This window comes from Aquarana catesbeiana, linkage group LG01 (genome assembly GCF_042186555.1).
Source record: "Aquarana catesbeiana isolate 2022-GZ linkage group LG01, ASM4218655v1, whole genome shotgun sequence".
NCBI lineage: Eukaryota > Metazoa > Chordata > Amphibia > Anura > Ranidae > Aquarana > Aquarana catesbeiana.
Window position 1 is genome coordinate 16,215,846 of NC_133324.1, and position 16,875 is coordinate 16,232,720.

Below are 16,875 nucleotides of genomic sequence, written 5' to 3' on the forward strand. Positions count from 1 at the left end.
TTCCGTTTATAGCGCAAAAAATAAAAACTGCAGAGGTGATCAAATACCATCAAAAGAAAGCTCTATTTGTGGGAAGAAAAGGACGCAAATTTCGTTTGGGTACAGCATTGCATGACCGCGCAATTAGCAGTTAAAGCGACGCAGTGCCAAATTGGAAAAAGACCTCTGGTCCTTAGGCAGCATAATGGTCCGGGGCTCAAGTGGTTAATGTTGTTTGTCTGTAAAATAATAAATTATAATATTTATTCCTTGCTTAACCCCCCTTCTTGTTTTACTCTCTCAACTATGGCCTACTAAAGCTGCTTAACCACTTGCCGTCCAGCGCACAACAATATACGTCGGCACAATGGCACAGCTGCGCAAGTGGGCGTACCTGTATGTCCCTTTAAATCGCTGGCTAGTTGGCACGCGCGTCGCCGCGTGAGCGTGCCCCACAGACTCAATGTCCACCGGTAGCCTGCGATCGTGACTCGGAGAGGCAGAGCAGGGAGATACCTATGTAAACAAGGCATTTGCCTGTTCTGCCTAGCAACATGACAGGGATCTACTGCTCCCTGTCATCGGGAGCAGTGATCTTTGTCATGTTCTAGTGAGCCCACCCCCCCTACAGTTAGAACACACTGAAGGAACACCGTTAACCCCTTGATTGCCCCCTAGTGTTTAACCCCTTCCCTGCCAGTGTCATTTACACAGTAATCAGTGCATTTTTATAGCATTGATCGCTGTATAAATGTCACTGGTCCCAAAATAGTGTCAAAAGTGTCCCATGTGTCCATCGCAAGATCGCCACCATTACTAATAAAAAAAATGTATAATAAAAATGCCAATAATCTATCCCCTATTTTGTAGATGCTATAACTTTTCAAGCAATCAATATACGCTTATTGCAATTTGTTTTACCAAAAATATGTAGAAGAATACATATCGGCCTAAACTGAGGAAGAAATCATTTTTTTTATATATTTTTTGGGGACGTTTATTATAGCAAAAAGTAAAAAATCTTGCTTTTTTTTTTCAAAATTGTAACTATTTTTTTGTTTATAGAGTAAAAAATAAAAAACGCAGAGGTGATCAAATATCACCAAAAGAAAGCTCTATATTCAATTTTGTTTGACCTACGAGTGTGGATGTTTTTATGTGGGAAAAACGATCCAGGAGTTCTGGAAATGAGCATACCAGCATTTTTTAAGTATGGAGTTATGTAATCCTGATCTCCTGTGGAGTCTTCATGTTACGGCTGTACACAATGGCAAATTCCCCCGTATCCAATTTCTTATCCTTGATAAAATTCACCGTTCACTTTGAGGTGGTGATTCGAACAAAAAACGACTCCAATGTGAACTACGTTGGATTTACCATCTTAATGCTACATCTCCTCCTGGCATGAATGAAGCTACCAATTTTAAGCTTTATTTTTGGAGGGATTTGTCTCGGGTGGTTGGGAGAAATAATAGTCTCCATCACAGTACACACATATGTGCACATCTCTCGGTTTTTAACATTTCTATATTCATACTGTCCATTTGCTCCTTTAAACCGATGCTTTATGTTTTTAAATCTTTTTTCCATTTAGCACACATTAGCATATATCTACTACTCATTATATTTGTTATTGAGCCTATTGTTATACGTATGGATATTTTTTCTTAATATATGTATGTTTACCTTCAATTTACATTATTGATGTAATTAATTGTGACCTTTCTGTTAGGAGATTCTGATATATCATTGTATACTGTGCCACTGTTTTGCTGTATATATACACATTATTATGATTTTTTAATAGTGTTTAAATCAACTGTTTTTATTCAGGCTTTGGTTCCTATCCACCCATTGGTCTCCCTCCTTGCTTGCCCTGTCTCAGCGTGTTCCACCGGGTGCATGTAGGCCATCTATGCATCATTGCAGAGGGTGGCATTCATTTCCATCTTGGGCGTTGCTTACCCGGCTACATTCTCCTCTCCCTTCGGTTGCTTAGCTACCTGGTGGTGTGGGAACGATTCGCCGAGGTTCCGCCGGGTGTTTGGCACGGGATGCCACCCCACCCTTCTACGAGACGGGGCTGCACTGTGAACCACTCTCCCGGGGTCTAGGTGGAATGCACGCCACCCCAGAATGACGGAAACACAGCCCTATTAGTCTGCAATTATTGGGCTATGGCATTATAAAAGGTGCCTTTTGGTCCCTGTGCCAGCAATTCATTTACCTCAGTTGCGGCAGTTGGGGGGCGCAAACGAACTGAAAAATTCTGAAAAATACTGAAAAAACCCATCATATGCAGCCAACTGTGCCCATCATGTGCAGCCACTGTGCCCATCATATGCAGCCCACTATGCCCATCATATACAGCCACTGTGCCCATCATATACAGCCACTGTGCCCATCATATGCAGCCAACTGTGCCCAGCAATTGCAGCCACTGTGCCCATCATATACAGCCACTGTGTCAGGATAGGTTTCACCTGCTGGTGGTACTGTCAGATCTTTGGGCCGCAGTACTGGTGTCCACCAGCGGGTGTCTCCTAGCAGTCTGGAGCTGTCAGGAAAGGTTTCATCTGCTGGTGGCACTGAATGATCTTTGGGCTGCAGTACTGGTGTCTGCCAGCGGGTGTCTCCTAGCAATCTGGAGCAGACATCATCTCCTGCAATCAGGCGTCACCTGAGACTAATTGCAGGAGATGTGTATTTATACCTGGAAAGCACTCACACACTTGCCTTGGTATTGTCCTTGAGCTCTGACCTGTATCCGTGATCCTGTGAACTCCAACCTGAACTTGAACCTGTTCCTGTTCCTGTCCCTCCTGTGTTCCTGTTATCCTGTACCCCTGCACTGCAGCCTAATCCCTTCCACCTTATCCCTGTCCTGTCTTGCTCCTTGCCCCCATCTGCTAATCTCCCGTATATGACCCTGGCCTGGCTACGATTACGATACTGGTATTCCCTATCTGCTGTGTATAGTAGCTTAGATTGTTGTTCTTTGTGGGTCACTGTTTGGTTGTTTGATTTGTTTTACACTGTTTGGTATTGGAGGTGCGTTTATATCAGTGTTCCTAAAACTACATTACTTTTTCACCTTACATACTATAGCGGGGTGCCTGTAAAACAGGTTACAATTTACAGGAAAAGTGATTGATGGACATATATGTTCCTCCACGGATTCTTAGATTTGCAATCTAAGATAATTCCAGCAAAGACTTCAGGGTAAAGAAGGATAGTTCTTTACCCTGTATTGGTAAAGTCCATTCCAGGGCTGGTTTTATTGGGAATCTGATAGAGATCCAGGTGGGACAAACTTCCAAGTGCAGGGACTGCAATTTAAGGTTTTCTTTTCAGGTCTTGGTTAAGGCAGCTGGTCCTAGCTCTGAGAGAGAAAGTGTGTCTCCATGTGAGGAGACATCTAGAAGCATGGCTGCTCATCCCTGATGTTGGATATAAAGAATTTGCATTTGTAAGGACACTTACTACAAGACCAAGGACTAGTCAGTCTATGGACACAGTAAGGCTTGGTAGAGCAGAAGTTTATTGTTGTTTGATTGCTGGAAGAGCTGGTGGTTTGAGGGACCAGCACCTGTAGCAGCAGTGCTGTTGAAGAGTAGCCAGTTGGGCTTGCATATTCAGTTGTGTCTGAATGACGTTTAAACCCCTGCGTGAGATTCCTGAGTGAACTTTTGCTTCGTTTTTATCTCTTATTAAATGTGGGCTACCTGGCCCTTAACTATAAACGCCTGTCTGATGTGGACTCACTACATGAAAACACATCTTCCACTGAGCTGAACAATCCCCCATGCCACAATACGTTTTGGTTCACTCTGTTTGCAGTCCACACAGTTCTGGTCACACTTGTTTATGATACACTGTGCCCATCATATGCAGCCAACTGTGCCCATCATATGCAGCCACTGTGTCCATCATATGCAGCCAACTGTGTCCATCATATGCAGCTAACTGTGCCCATCATATGCAGCCAACTGTGTCCATCATATGCAGCTAACTGTGCCCATCATATGCAGTCACTGTGCCCATCATATACAGCCACTGTGCCCATCATATGCAGTCAACTGTGCCCATCATATGCAGCCAAATGTGCCCATCATATGCAGCCAACTGTGCCCATCATATGCAGCCAACTGTGCCCATCATATACAGCCACTGTGCCCATCATATACAGCCAACTGTGGCCATCATATACAGCCACTGTGCCCATCATATACAGCCAACTAGTCATAGTGTTTAGTTTATGTGCTCAGTTTACACTTTTCATTGTACAAAGCTTGGACAACACAGAGTTAAATGGCATGGCCATAAATTAACTTCAGATTATCTGGATACACTGCATGCCTTGGGGATGCCTATGTGTGATGTGATGCCTTGAGAGATGTCTGTAATCTGTGGGAGTCTTGGCCGATTCCCCCATACACTCACAGTTTCTTCTGACCCTTTTTGTCACCTTTCTTATGCCCTGCACACAATACTCCTCCTTACAGGCTACCAGCTTCCCCCACCAAAGTTTTAAAAGATCAGCTCCACTCACCTCTATCCCTGCGTGTCAGTGTCAGCAGAGGCCGGCAGTGTTCCTGCTCTGCTCTTATCACTTTCAGCATTCCACTGGTGATTGGGGGGGGGGGGATCTGAACGAAGAGGGCACAGAAAGAGCAGGCAGGGAGAGGGGAGACATAAGACATCCGGAGCTTCTAAATATACAGGATAATATTCACTTCACTTCCAGTTTCTCACTGGAACAGAGAAACCGAAAGCGAGGCGTTCTGCTCCGTGGGAAAGCACCGCCCATGTTTCATGGCAGTGGCAATCAAAAACAGATAATAAGAATGTGGGAGTGTAGAGGCACTCTGCATTGCACCACAATGCAGCCAAAAACCCTGCAAATGGAGTGTCTCCTCTGCAATCAGGTGATTGCATTGATGTCACGCTTCACATAGTGCACTGTGTCCGGTGCCCAAACACAGTGCACTTAAAGGACCTTTTTTTATTTTTTAAGGGCCTTTTTATTTAATTTTATTATTATTATTTATTTTTTTGTTACCAGCTTTGGGGGGGGGGCGGCGCCCCTGCGCCCCCTATGGATGCACTGATTTACCTACATCCAGGTGTCTGTAATGTATACCTTCCCCTTACAGCGAAAAAACTGCATCAGTGATTTCTCTGGTAAATATACTGGCACCTTTACTGCTTGTCATTTTTTACAAATCTATTTTTATTTACTTTATATTTTCTCTTATGGCCAGTCTTAATGTGAGCCATTTTCTTTGCTACAAGATGTGCTGTTATGATATGGCTCACTATTACTAAATTTATGGACTGGCTGTTTTGGTATACAAGCATTGTTTGTCCTGGCAATCCAGTGGCAATTAAACATTCCCTTTTATACTCTGCTTGTCATTTGGTTTTTCACCTTTTTTTTGCCAGTTATATACATTTGTGAGTGTATATATATATATATATATATATATATATATATATATATATATATATATATATTTTTTTTTTTTTTTTTTTTTACTGATATTTTTTTTACTTTCTTTTTTTGAATAGACTATGAACCTGGTATAATCTATACTCTCATTGCCCATCTCCCTCTTATTGGGGCTATTCCTTTTCCTGGTCTTGCTGGTTCTCGCTGTGGCCCTGCTTGCTTGGTGGGATATTCTGGTTCCCTGGGGACCTCTGGATCGATTGAACAACTGCTTTTATTGCTATGTGGCTGTTACATTGTTTTTCTACATTACTTATGTCAACATGTACGTATTATCTGGTCTATACCATACAAGCAATAATTACATATACTGTATATTTTTTCTCTGTGGGTTCACTTTTTATTTGTGATATATTATACAATATTCTACACAATACAATTCTATACAATAGAAATAACATACTCCACCATATATATAAACCCCTGAAAAAAGAAGTAACTCTGAAACGCGTCATGTGTGGCCCATGGATTTCTGCCATTGTGCCATTGTCTTTCCATCGTGGCAGTCCTGGATCCATGAGTATTTTTCCATTATCATGTCATGTTGCATATGTTGATCGGCCACCACTTTTTCACTATTATGTACATATTCTTTCATTGTTTATCATAATACATTTATATTTTTATATTACCATTCAAATTCTTTTTTCGAGACCAATATACTTATTAGAAGGGTCTGCCAAAGTCCCGCAAGGTGCAACTTTTTCTCCGTTGTTCTAGATATAGTAAAGGAGTGAACGTAGCCCAGGGAATGTGTTACTTTCAGGATTACCAGGTAAAAAAAAAAGGTAAAAGAAGCCTGGAGGAAAAAAAAAATGTGACCCTCATATCTAGGAACAGGTAAGTTGCAATATATATCTACAGTATATATAGGCACATAGAGTATATATAAAAATTTTTTGGTTTGGGTTTTAGATATGTTTTAAAAATCTGTGTTGGACAGTTTTTTTATCGACTGACGCATTTTCCTGGGGCACATTCATCTTATTCTAAAGATATTGAATGTAGCTGTTGCATGCCTATAGGCAGGTGCAGTCTGCTTTCTTCACTGCAGGTGGTGGTGAACTGCAGCGGTATTGCAGGGTAGAGGAAGTCAAGAGGAATATGGTTCCTCTATGGTTTCCTGTGTCACCGGGGGGAGCTATCCAGTTGGATGCTGCCATCCCATGTGACTCTAGTGGCCATCTTGGGTTAGGCAGAATCTATTTAAGACCCTGTCTCTCGAGCTTGGCACACATTTTGTGTGTGGGCAGTGTAGGGGCAGGTCACCCCTTTGACAGAGAAGGTGATTAGCAGCAGGGAGAGGTTCCAGATGAGTAGGTAAAGGATAGGGACACGCCATCCTTCCTGGGAATCTCCCCATTTGGGTATGGACCAGCCAGGCCACATTCTGCCCCCTCAAGACAGATGCTGTCTGCATATCTGAGACCTGCTCCAATACACGTAGCTATTAAATACTGCAAGTGTTCCGGGACAGGTGCCCTCCCACCAGGTTTGATGTAAATTCTAGGACTCTACATTAATACAAGCTTTGTTATCTGCGATCAGACTCTGAGTGTTTACCACCACCGCACCACGCTTGACCTCCCCACATCCCAGGTGAATGCCATCAATTGTCAATTGGGTGAATATGATTAAATCAAAAAAAAAAAAGAATTATCTTTTTGTAGTGCAAAAAATATTTTATTATAATATTGTTAAAATGTTCATCAAGTGTAGTGCATGCCGCTCTCTATTTGCTGTCACAACAAAGACAATCTACATGTTTTTACCCAATAATCATTCATTTATAGGCAATATGTTTGACTAAATAATGTTTAACTATATTAATGTTTTGTCTGGAGAATATGTCGGAAGTTGAGATAGGGTTTAACCATCAGAACATATACTTTTGGAAAAAATATAAAGCCCAATAGTCCAGCACTGGAGGTCAATATGGCAAATATTTCCACACCCACCACATACTTCCCACTGGTGCTCAGATAGGCCGGGATCATGGCAATCCAGACACTGCAGAACACCAGCATGCTAAAGGTGATGTACTTGGCCTCATTAAAACTGTCCGGTAATTTCCTCACCATGAAAGCCAGAACAAAACTCACAGCTGCCAGAAAACCCAAATAACCCAACATAAAGTAGAACCCGATAACTGACCCTTCATTACACTGAATGATGATCTTCCCAGGATAGGAGTGCATGTCATACTCTTGGTAGGGAGGAGACACTGACAGCCAAATAACACAGATCACAACTTGGACAGAGGAACAGATCAGAACAAAATTAACTGCTTTAACTCCGACCCACTTCCTCCATACACTGCCGGGTTTGGTGGCTTTAAAGGCGACGTAGACCATGATAGTCTTGGCCAGAACAGAAGAGACAGCGATGGTGAAGAAGATGCCATATAAATTTTGTCTCAGTATGCAGGTTATATCCACAGGACGACCGAGGAAGAAGAAGACACAGAGGAAGCTCAGCAAGATGGAGGTCAGGAGGATGAAGCTCACAGTCCGGTTATTGGCTTTCACAATAGGTGTATCCCAATAACAAATGAGACTTTGAAATACAACTAAAGTTACAACACAAAGCAATACAGATACTGATGATAAAACTAAAACCAGCTTATCATTTTCATATGACAGAAAGTCTTGTGTCTTGGGAATACATTTCACTTTTTTCTTGTCTGACCACTCTTCAATGGGACATTTATGGCAAATTTCACTGTCTGAAAATAAAAAAAAAAAAAAAAAAAATGTTTATATTGATGCATTTTTTAAAAAGAAATCTATCTTTGGAGAAGGATCTGTAAGGTTTCCATTATTAAAATGTAAATGTGAAAAGAATTCATGTAGCCTAGATGTCATGCCAGTCCAAAGGCTTCAGTGCTTTTTGGGTCTCTGGCTGGGACAAATAATCAGAATAGGAGGATTGCTTCACTCTGGCTGATTGTATGTTTGTAACAGGTCAATAACTTAAAATAGAGTAAATAATAAAAAACTGCGCATAGAGGATAGATAAGCTGCCAAAACACCACTAGACATATAGTGCAAAAATATATAAAAACAATATTGTGGCGCTAAAGTGAACAAATGAAAAACATAATTGATCAAAAATAACCAGAAAGCCCAAGAGGCAAGGTGGGTGATAATAAAGTGAATAAAGTGTAAAGACTGTCAGAGATGGTTTCAAAGTGAATGAAAGAACATCCTGAAAAAAGTCCATCCAATCAAAATAAATTTTATCTGAAAGCAGACCACCCGCTGTTGAAGTGAATAAAGGGGTTATGGCAGCTATCTGCTGCCATAACAACGGTATTCCACTTCAAACAGCCGACGTACAACGACGGCAGGCGGTCCGTAAGTGATTTAATAAAGTACAATGATACTGAAAGTGGAATACACCTCATGACAACTAACATTTATTTACAGTACACTGCAGATTTTGTGTTTTAATTTTGTCTGGAGGTAAGAAAGTGTTTATTTATTCAAAAGAAAGCCTTTAAATAAACTCGAATGCATTACAGAGCAGCAATGTACATTGTGATAGTTTAAATTACGGTTACATTAATTTCACAAATAACACATTCTAACCTGTTATGTTGGATATTTTCCCCACATCACACGGAACACAATTGTAGCAGCAAGAGTGGATGACTTCTTTAGGAGCTTTACGATAACCAGGAGGACACTTCTCATTGCACTGAGACTGCGGAACCTCAAATGACAACGAAATTGAAACCCAATATTAAGTTAAACCAATACATGTACTGTATCATGAATAAGTCTAAATATTATCAGCTTGTAAAATTTGGCAATATAAATATTAGGGTTGCACCGATACCACTTTTTTAAGACCGAGTACAAGTACTGATACTTTTTTTTCAAGTACTCGCCGATACGGATACTTTTATTGTAATGTCATGTGACAGTGGCACTAATATGCAGCACTGATAGGTGGCACTGATGAGGTTTGGACTGTCAGTGATTTTTTAATTTCTTTTTCGTTTTACACTTTTTTTACAATTTATATATTTTTTTAATACTTTTTTTAACAATGCTTTCTTTTTTTTGGGGGGGGGGGAGTGGGTGGAGTGGACGGTGTCAGTGTTTTTTTATTTTTTCAAAATGTAATTTTTAAATCTTTATTACAATTCTTTTTTTTATTATTTTTTTTTATCAGCCCTGTTGGGGGGGGGGGGGGGGTTGGTGAGATATCAGAGGTTTAAACAGACCCCTGACATCTCCCCTTTGAGACAGGGAAAGGAACTGAGGACCCAGATTCCCCAGCCCCTTTCTCTGTAAACTCAGCTGCACTGAAGATGAATGGACAGGAGACAGAGGCTCCTCTCCATTCATAAACTAAAGCATTGCAAACAGTCTACAGTGCTCAATTATGAATGGACAGTCAGTGATCACTGACTGTGTTTATTCAGAAAAGGAAGGAACCAGTAAAGGACATATTTACTGGCTCCTTCCACCGCTCTCCATCTTGACAGATCTGGGACAGGGTGGGGGCTGGAGGAAGACACAGAGGAGCCGTAGGAGGACCCAGAGAGCCAGAGGAGGACACAGGGGACAGTAGGGGGTGATCGGTGCGGTGGTGGGGGCAGTTACAAGCACTGATGTCCCTGTACAGCTTTCAATAAAGCAGCTGAAAGCCGCAGGAGGGAGAGGAGGAAAAGTGGCTGTCAGCTGCTTTATTGGAAGCTATACAGGGAGATTGGTGCTTGTAACTGCCCCCACCACCACACCGATCATCTGTGAGGCTGCCTGCCCCCCCCCGATATGCTGAGGATGTCGACCCGGTACAACAGGTATTGGATTAAGCATCAGAGCATTTGCACAAATACAAGTACTCATGCAAATGCTCGGTATCACCACCAATACTAGTATCAGTATCAGTGCCACCCTAATAAATATATACAGTATAGAACTGAAAATAGTTACCAATACTTACCCTAATTTTCCTTTCCTAGTTCTTCCTCATACTAGCACAAGACAAGTCAACTCTGCTCCCTTGACCCCATATAGGACATCCAATACTAGAAGAAAAAAAATGCAGCCAGTACCTGGTGCATCTGATTTGGTTAAAAATCACAAAGGACCTGGGAGGCTATGAGGTAGAGCCTGGAAATAAAAATTACGATAAGTATTGGAAACAGTTTTCCATTTTCCTGGCTCTGCATCATGCCAGCACACAACGGGAATTAAGTGGCCAAATCTTTGGGGGGGGGACCCAGAAACAACAGATGCTGCTACAAAGAAAATTTAATGATGGGATAAAGCAGAAGACAGAACTGAAGCACCGATGATCCTTCTTTGACTCAAGGCTTCATCCAACTTGTAATGTCATATGAAAGAGTGCTATAGCTCACTCCTTTACATACGTCTGCTTAAACTTTAGACCAAAATGCACAGGATGTTGAGACTTCCTTGGTGGAATGAGCTTGCATCTCCTGAGGAGGGGGAAGATGCCATGAGTATGCCTTCTGAATTGTCTTCACAATCCAGGCTGAAAAGATTTGAGAGGGTACAGCCAAGCTAATCCTGGGACCTTTGGGTAGAACAAAAAGAGAATCCATATTTTGAATAGATCAGTCTGATACAAGTAAGTTTGAAGGATAGCCATCAGGTCTAGGCTGCTCGAAGGAAGATCTTTAAAACCAGAATATGAAGCAGAAAATAAAGCTAAAAAGGCTGGTAGAACAGATTCAGAGTTGAAATGGAATTCTGAAGAAAACATTGAAAGAAAGCTCTGAGAAGGCCCCAGAATGATACCATTGAGAGGAACAGTGCAATACGGCTCCCTACATGAAAAGGCACTGATTTACAATACTCATCTCCCTAAAAACTACAGCCATTAGAAAAATGTTCTTTAGGGTAAGGTACCTCATACAGCTTTCTGAATCTGGAAAGAAGGGCAGCTCCAATAACTTTTGCAATACCAAGAGCAGATCCCACTTAGAAAAAACAGACAGATTAGAGGACGAATCTTGATGACCCCCTTCAGAAAGCAGATTACCAGCAGCTTTCTCAACCAGGGAGTTTCCGTTAGGGCTGATAAAGTCAAAACATTGAGTGTTGTAGCTCAAACCTGCATCAAGTCCTGCCTGAAGGAAGGCATAGATATCAGCAATTAATGGAGACTGAAAGGAAAACTCATGCTGGGATTGCATAGACTTCTGCCACACTCTGTGGTATATAAACTTTGTCAAGATCTTCCTGGCCAATGGAAGGGTGGAAACCACTGATTCTAAAAGATTTAAATGTTGGAGCTTATTCCAAAAATTCCACACAGTCAAAGCCAGACAGGTTTTGTTTGGATGAGCCTGGCCGCACTGCAACAGCAGATCCTGCATTTAAAGAAGTCTGATTAGAGGACATGGCACAAGGTGACACAAGAGGGGCTCCTCAACCAAAATTAAGCAATTAAGCAATCAGCCTGGTCATTGGTGAGAGGGCATTTGCCCACCTTTGCAATCTATCCCTACTGTTTCACTTGGACACTTTGCACTAACAGCTTTACCTTGGGAATGCTTTACTGAACCTATCTTAAACACTGTGCATAGACATCTTTAGCTTCTCCTATTTCAAGAGATCAAATTGCTTGCTACTACACCTTATTAACCCCTTCCCGCCGACCGAACGCACATATGCGTACTCGGCTTTCCGGGGTTATACCGGGATGATGCCCGCAGCTGCAGGCATCATCCCGGTACCGTTGTTTACAGCAGGCGATCGGCTACCCGTGTATAACAACCGATGCGGCTAAAAGCCGCTCAGCTGTTATACCAGAGGAGCGGGAGGGGACATCCCCCCCCCCTCCCGCCGCCTCCCGCCGCCTCCCGCCGCTGTTACCGGGCCTCCCGTGCGATCGGGAGGCCCGGTGTCCGTTCGGCTGCCTTCGGCGGCTGGGGGCGGGCTGGAACGAAGCTGCGAGCGGCTTCGTTCCAGCCTTCTTGTTGTAAATACGGAAGCGACGTCATGACGTCACTTCCCGTTTACTCGGCTGCCAATGGCGCCAAATTTAAAAAAGTACACAGTATTCAGAATCGCCGTTTTCGGCGATCTGAATACTTTGAAGTGTAAAGGAGGGATCGGGGGTCTTTTAGACCCCCGATCCCTCCATAAAGAGTACCTGTCACCACATATTACTGTCACAAGGGATGTTTACATTGCTTGTGACAGCAATAAAAGTAAAAAAAAAAAAAAAAATTTTAAACACAATTTATAAAGTACAAAAATAAATAAATTAAATAAAAAAAAAAAAAAATTTTTTAAAGTGCCCCTGTCCCCGCGAGCTCGCGCAGCGAAGAAAACGCATACGGAAGTCGCGCCGCATATGTAAACGGTGTTCAAACGACACATGTGAGGTATCGCCGCGATCGTCAGAGCGAGAGCAATAATTCTAGCCCTAGACCTCCTCTGTAGCTCAAACCTGGTAACCGTAAAAATTTTTTAAATCATCGCCTATGGAAATTCAAAGGTACCGTAGTTCGTCGCCATTTCACGAGTGCGTGCAATTATAAAGGGTGACATGTTTGGTATCTATTTACTCGGCGTAACATCATCTTTCACATTATACAAAAAAATTGGGGTAACTTTACTGTTTGGATTTTTTAAAATTCATGAAAATGTCACTTTTCCAAAAATTTGCGTTTAAAACACCGCTGCACAAATACCGTGTGATAAAAAATATTGCAACAATCGCCATTTTATTCTCTAGATTCTCTGCTAAAAAAATATATATAATGTTTGGGGGTTCTAAGTAATTTTCTAGCAAAAAATACGGATTTTAACTTGTAAACACCAAATTTCAAAACTAGGCTTAGTCATGAAAGGGTTAATGAGCTCCGACTGCCAGTGAAGACCATCAGGCCTGCAACGGGGACATTGCTGTCATTACTGCTACAAGTGCCCTCATACTATTTCTATTAAGTCTGACCTCTCATTAAGGTTAAAGGTTTATAGGCTGGCCGGGGTTCCCCTTTAGAAGTTTTCCAGTATATCTTCTTAACTTTGATTATCCTTTCAGGTTCAAGCTGTACTCTATTGTATATGTGTGTATATATAATATACTGTTTATCTACAAATATTTTGACTTGTGTTATTCAGAAGAATTCCTCTGCTAAGTTAGCGCTGTTATCCAAAAACTCAGCAGAGTTATTGCCTCCTCTTTGTGACAATATTCTCTTTGATTGTTCCAGTAAACATTATTAGAACAAAGAGTTGTTTGACGTATTACTTTAAGGTGGTGCAAAGATGTCTGAACCCAGAGTGTCAGGTGTGTTGGAATGTTCACCAGGTCATGGCGGTGCAGATGAGCAGGTAAATCCAAGCAGCCTCCTAGGGGGTCATTCTACACTATGATCTAGTATCCAGTGTTGAGAGGGCTGTGTGCGGCAAGAGATTGAAATCCTGGGTGCACCGTCTAAATGAGGTATCTGGATGACTTGGTGAAGGGGGCAACAATTTCACTGACTCAGTAGACATTACTAGAAACTTATGGCATGCCATTGAACCCATGGTAATGCTGGTATGAAAGCTGTGAGGCTGCCCAAGAAGCTCATGGTGCAGCTTACCATTATTGAATTTGTTGGAATCTGAGAGAATGCAACTGATCTTGTCCTGGGAAAGATAAACCCTGTAATGGATAGTGTCGAAGAACATTACCAAATACATTGGGCTCTGGGTTGGGATAAACTTGCTCTTTTCTAGGTTCACCAACCATCCAAACTCCGTTGGTGTCTGCAAAACTCAATCTTGATGCCTCAAGAGAACCTCTCTGGACTGAGAAAGAATCGGTACATTTACTAGGTAATGAAAAATGTGGACACCTTCTTCATGAAGAAAAGTGATTACTGTAACAAGTAGCTTTGAAAAGATTTTTGGGGTAAACTGAGACTGAACGGTAAACATTTGAACTGAAAGTGCTTGTGTTCACAGTGAAATTGCAAACACCATAGATGTCTTTTGGCAATTTAAATGTGGAAGTAGGAATTCTTGAGGTCTATTGAGACCATCCATTGAGACCCCTCTCTGTGTCACAGACAAATGGTCTTCATAAACTCCATTCGCAAAGAATCTTGCTTCAGATAGGAGTTGAGATTCTTGAGATCTAATACTAAGGGCAATTTGCCTGAAGATTTCTTTATGAGTAAAAGAGGAGACTATACCCCCTGACTTTCCTCAGCCTTTGGAACTTGAGCTACAGCCTGTAATTCCAGTAATGCCATTATACTGTATATAATTTCAGCAAAGACTGCTTCTCTGGGGATGCTGGAACCTTCATTGAGTCAAAAAGAAACATTGAAGGAGGACATTCAAACTGAAGACAAAGACCTTTGCCCACTACTTTTTGAACCCAGTAATCTGGAATCCTGTTCACCCAGATCTCGCTAAAATCTTGGTTAATCTTGCTTTCAGTGGAAACCTCTGAGTGGGCAAATCTTCAGAAGGATTTTTCTGACTCTTTAGAAGGCAGGTCCTTTAGACTTGGATTGTACTCTGAAAGAACTGTGGCTTGCATGTCAAGGAAAATGGGTGAATTCCTGGATAATAGAAGTGTGCATCACTGAGTTGATTGCGAGTCTTCTTACCCACACAAAAGAACTGACAATGACCATTCCAATCTTGGGGAAGAAGGACGATTTCCCTTCAATCACCCGGTGAATAGCATCCTTCAATGTCTTCTCAAAGCGAGTTCCTCCCAAAAATGAACAAAGCCCTTGCTTGGAGGCCAAGGTGGCTGTGATTGGGTGTGCCATGATCCTGGAGGTGAACCTACCCAAGTTTACCACCACTTTTGTAATGAACTCAGCAGAGAACTTCAGATCCTCCAAACTCAAATTAATGACAACTTCTTGGGGTGTAGAATGGGGCTGACTTGCCCTTAGATGACTATACTCTAATGGCCCTGGCAATAGAGGTTAGAGTAACCGCGGGCCTGCAGGCAGCACCTGTTTTGGGAAAAATCTCTCTGCTCTCTCTTCTGACAAAGTAGGTGGCTGGAAGGCGGTTTGGCAATGAGGCACCTGAAGGTAGGTAGTGCATCTGGCTGGTGACACAGGCGTGCATGCCCTATTCTGTCCCTTCTCCATTGGAATCTTTCTCTATGTTAAACACATTGTCCCTAGCCAGAAGTTTCCTGTCCCTGTCCTAGTCACTTTGCAAATGTGCACCAACTGCAGAGGGACAGTGCTGTTTATTAGCACTACCCACACTAAAGATGGCCACCAAAGTCATCCAGGGCAGAAGCATCCAATCAGACAACTGCTCTCCTGATGACACCTATGGAGGCCTCAAAGGAACTGGAGTGCCTCCTGTCCTCTGCCCTCTCTGCATAGTGACAGCCGTCACAGCATCACCTGCACAGGGAGGCCATACTACACCTTCTTTATTTCAAAAGATTTTTATTTTGAAAGTTTTTAAAACAGAAATATACTTTGTCAAATATAAGCAACAAAATTAAGTGCAATGGATATAACATAAAATATACATTGGTTAGCTGAGGCTAGAGGGCTTACATTATCAGGGACCCCAGGGCCGTTGGAGAACTCCGACCAATGGGTCTGTAGAAGAACACTTCAACCTGTGGACCATGGGTTCTCTCACCTCCCGGCACCCCCAACGGGATCATACTGTGCCGGTGTTCTGCTGAGAAAGTTCCGCTCGGCGTATAAGTTCCCCCCTCTACTGCGCCTGCGCAGTAGGTATCGGCGGAAATAGCCGAAGCAGAACAGCTGAAAATCAGCTGTACACGGCGCCTGTAAGAGGGCCCCTCGCGGGCTCGCTTCGCTCGCCACGCTTCGGGCACCGCCTTGCTGCACTCGGCACTTTTAGATTCCCCCTCTAGGTCCACTTGGGTGGTGGGGAAGGAACCTGGACCCAGAGCGCAGGCGCCGTGTACAGCTGATTGAAGCATTTGAGCTTCGGCTATCTCCGGCGGCTGAGAGCAGTATGTACTGCGCAGGCGCTGCGCCTGCGCAGTACAGGGGGGAACTTATCCGCCGAGGGAACATTCTCGGCAAGACACCGGAAGGAGGAGACCCCTGTTGTCCCCAATGGTCCGAGCCCTCCTAATAAAGGCTTGTGACACTGCAGAGCCTACAGAGCGTAGAGCTAAAAGAAGGGGGAATAATGAGTGAACATCCCAATGCCCCATCTAAACGCTTCAGCTGTTTATATGCATATCTGGGCTAACAAAGTAGCTGGGTAAGTATAAGTAAAACCAAGATCCAGAGTAGACCTAAAGAGGAGAGAAAAGAAAAGAAAGGAAGAAGGAGAGGGGGAGGGGGGGAAGGGAAGGAACACCACTATGAGTTCAGAGAGCGTTTCATGTCAACCTATTAGGAGGATCAGTGGGTATACCAACCAGACGGGCCC

General features: G+C 42.7%; 1 protein-coding gene across 1 annotated transcript; it reads right to left on the minus strand.

Moving 5' to 3' along the window:
- Positions 1-7,317: 7,317 nt before the first annotated feature.
- LOC141130058 (vomeronasal type-2 receptor 26-like) lies at positions 7,318-15,257 on the minus strand. The gene is made up of 4 exons (XM_073618052.1): positions 15,090-15,257; positions 11,436-11,600; positions 9,082-9,205; positions 7,318-8,216 (listed from the first exon to the last, which is right to left on the minus strand). Exons 1-4 carry the CDS (start codon positions 15,255-15,257, stop codon positions 7,318-7,320), a joined length of 1,356 nt encoding a protein of 451 aa, XP_073474153.1.
- Positions 15,258-16,875: the final 1,618 nt, after the last annotated feature.

Bases quoted from the DNA above. Each gene is read 5' to 3' on its own strand.
- LOC141130058 (XM_073618052.1), bottom strand. From the start codon at position 15,257: ATGGCACACCCAATCACAGCCACCTTGGCCTCCAAGCAAGGGCTTTGT. The intron at 11,601-15,089 runs GTAAGAAGACTC...GCCTTCCTTCAG, and splicing joins TTGTCAGTTCTTTTGTGTGG to GCAGGACTTGATGCAGGTTT. The intron at 9,206-11,435 runs GTATTGCAAAAG...TTGTCATTTGAG, and splicing joins CTAAGTGGGATCTGCTCTTG to GTTCCGCAGTCTCAGTGCAA.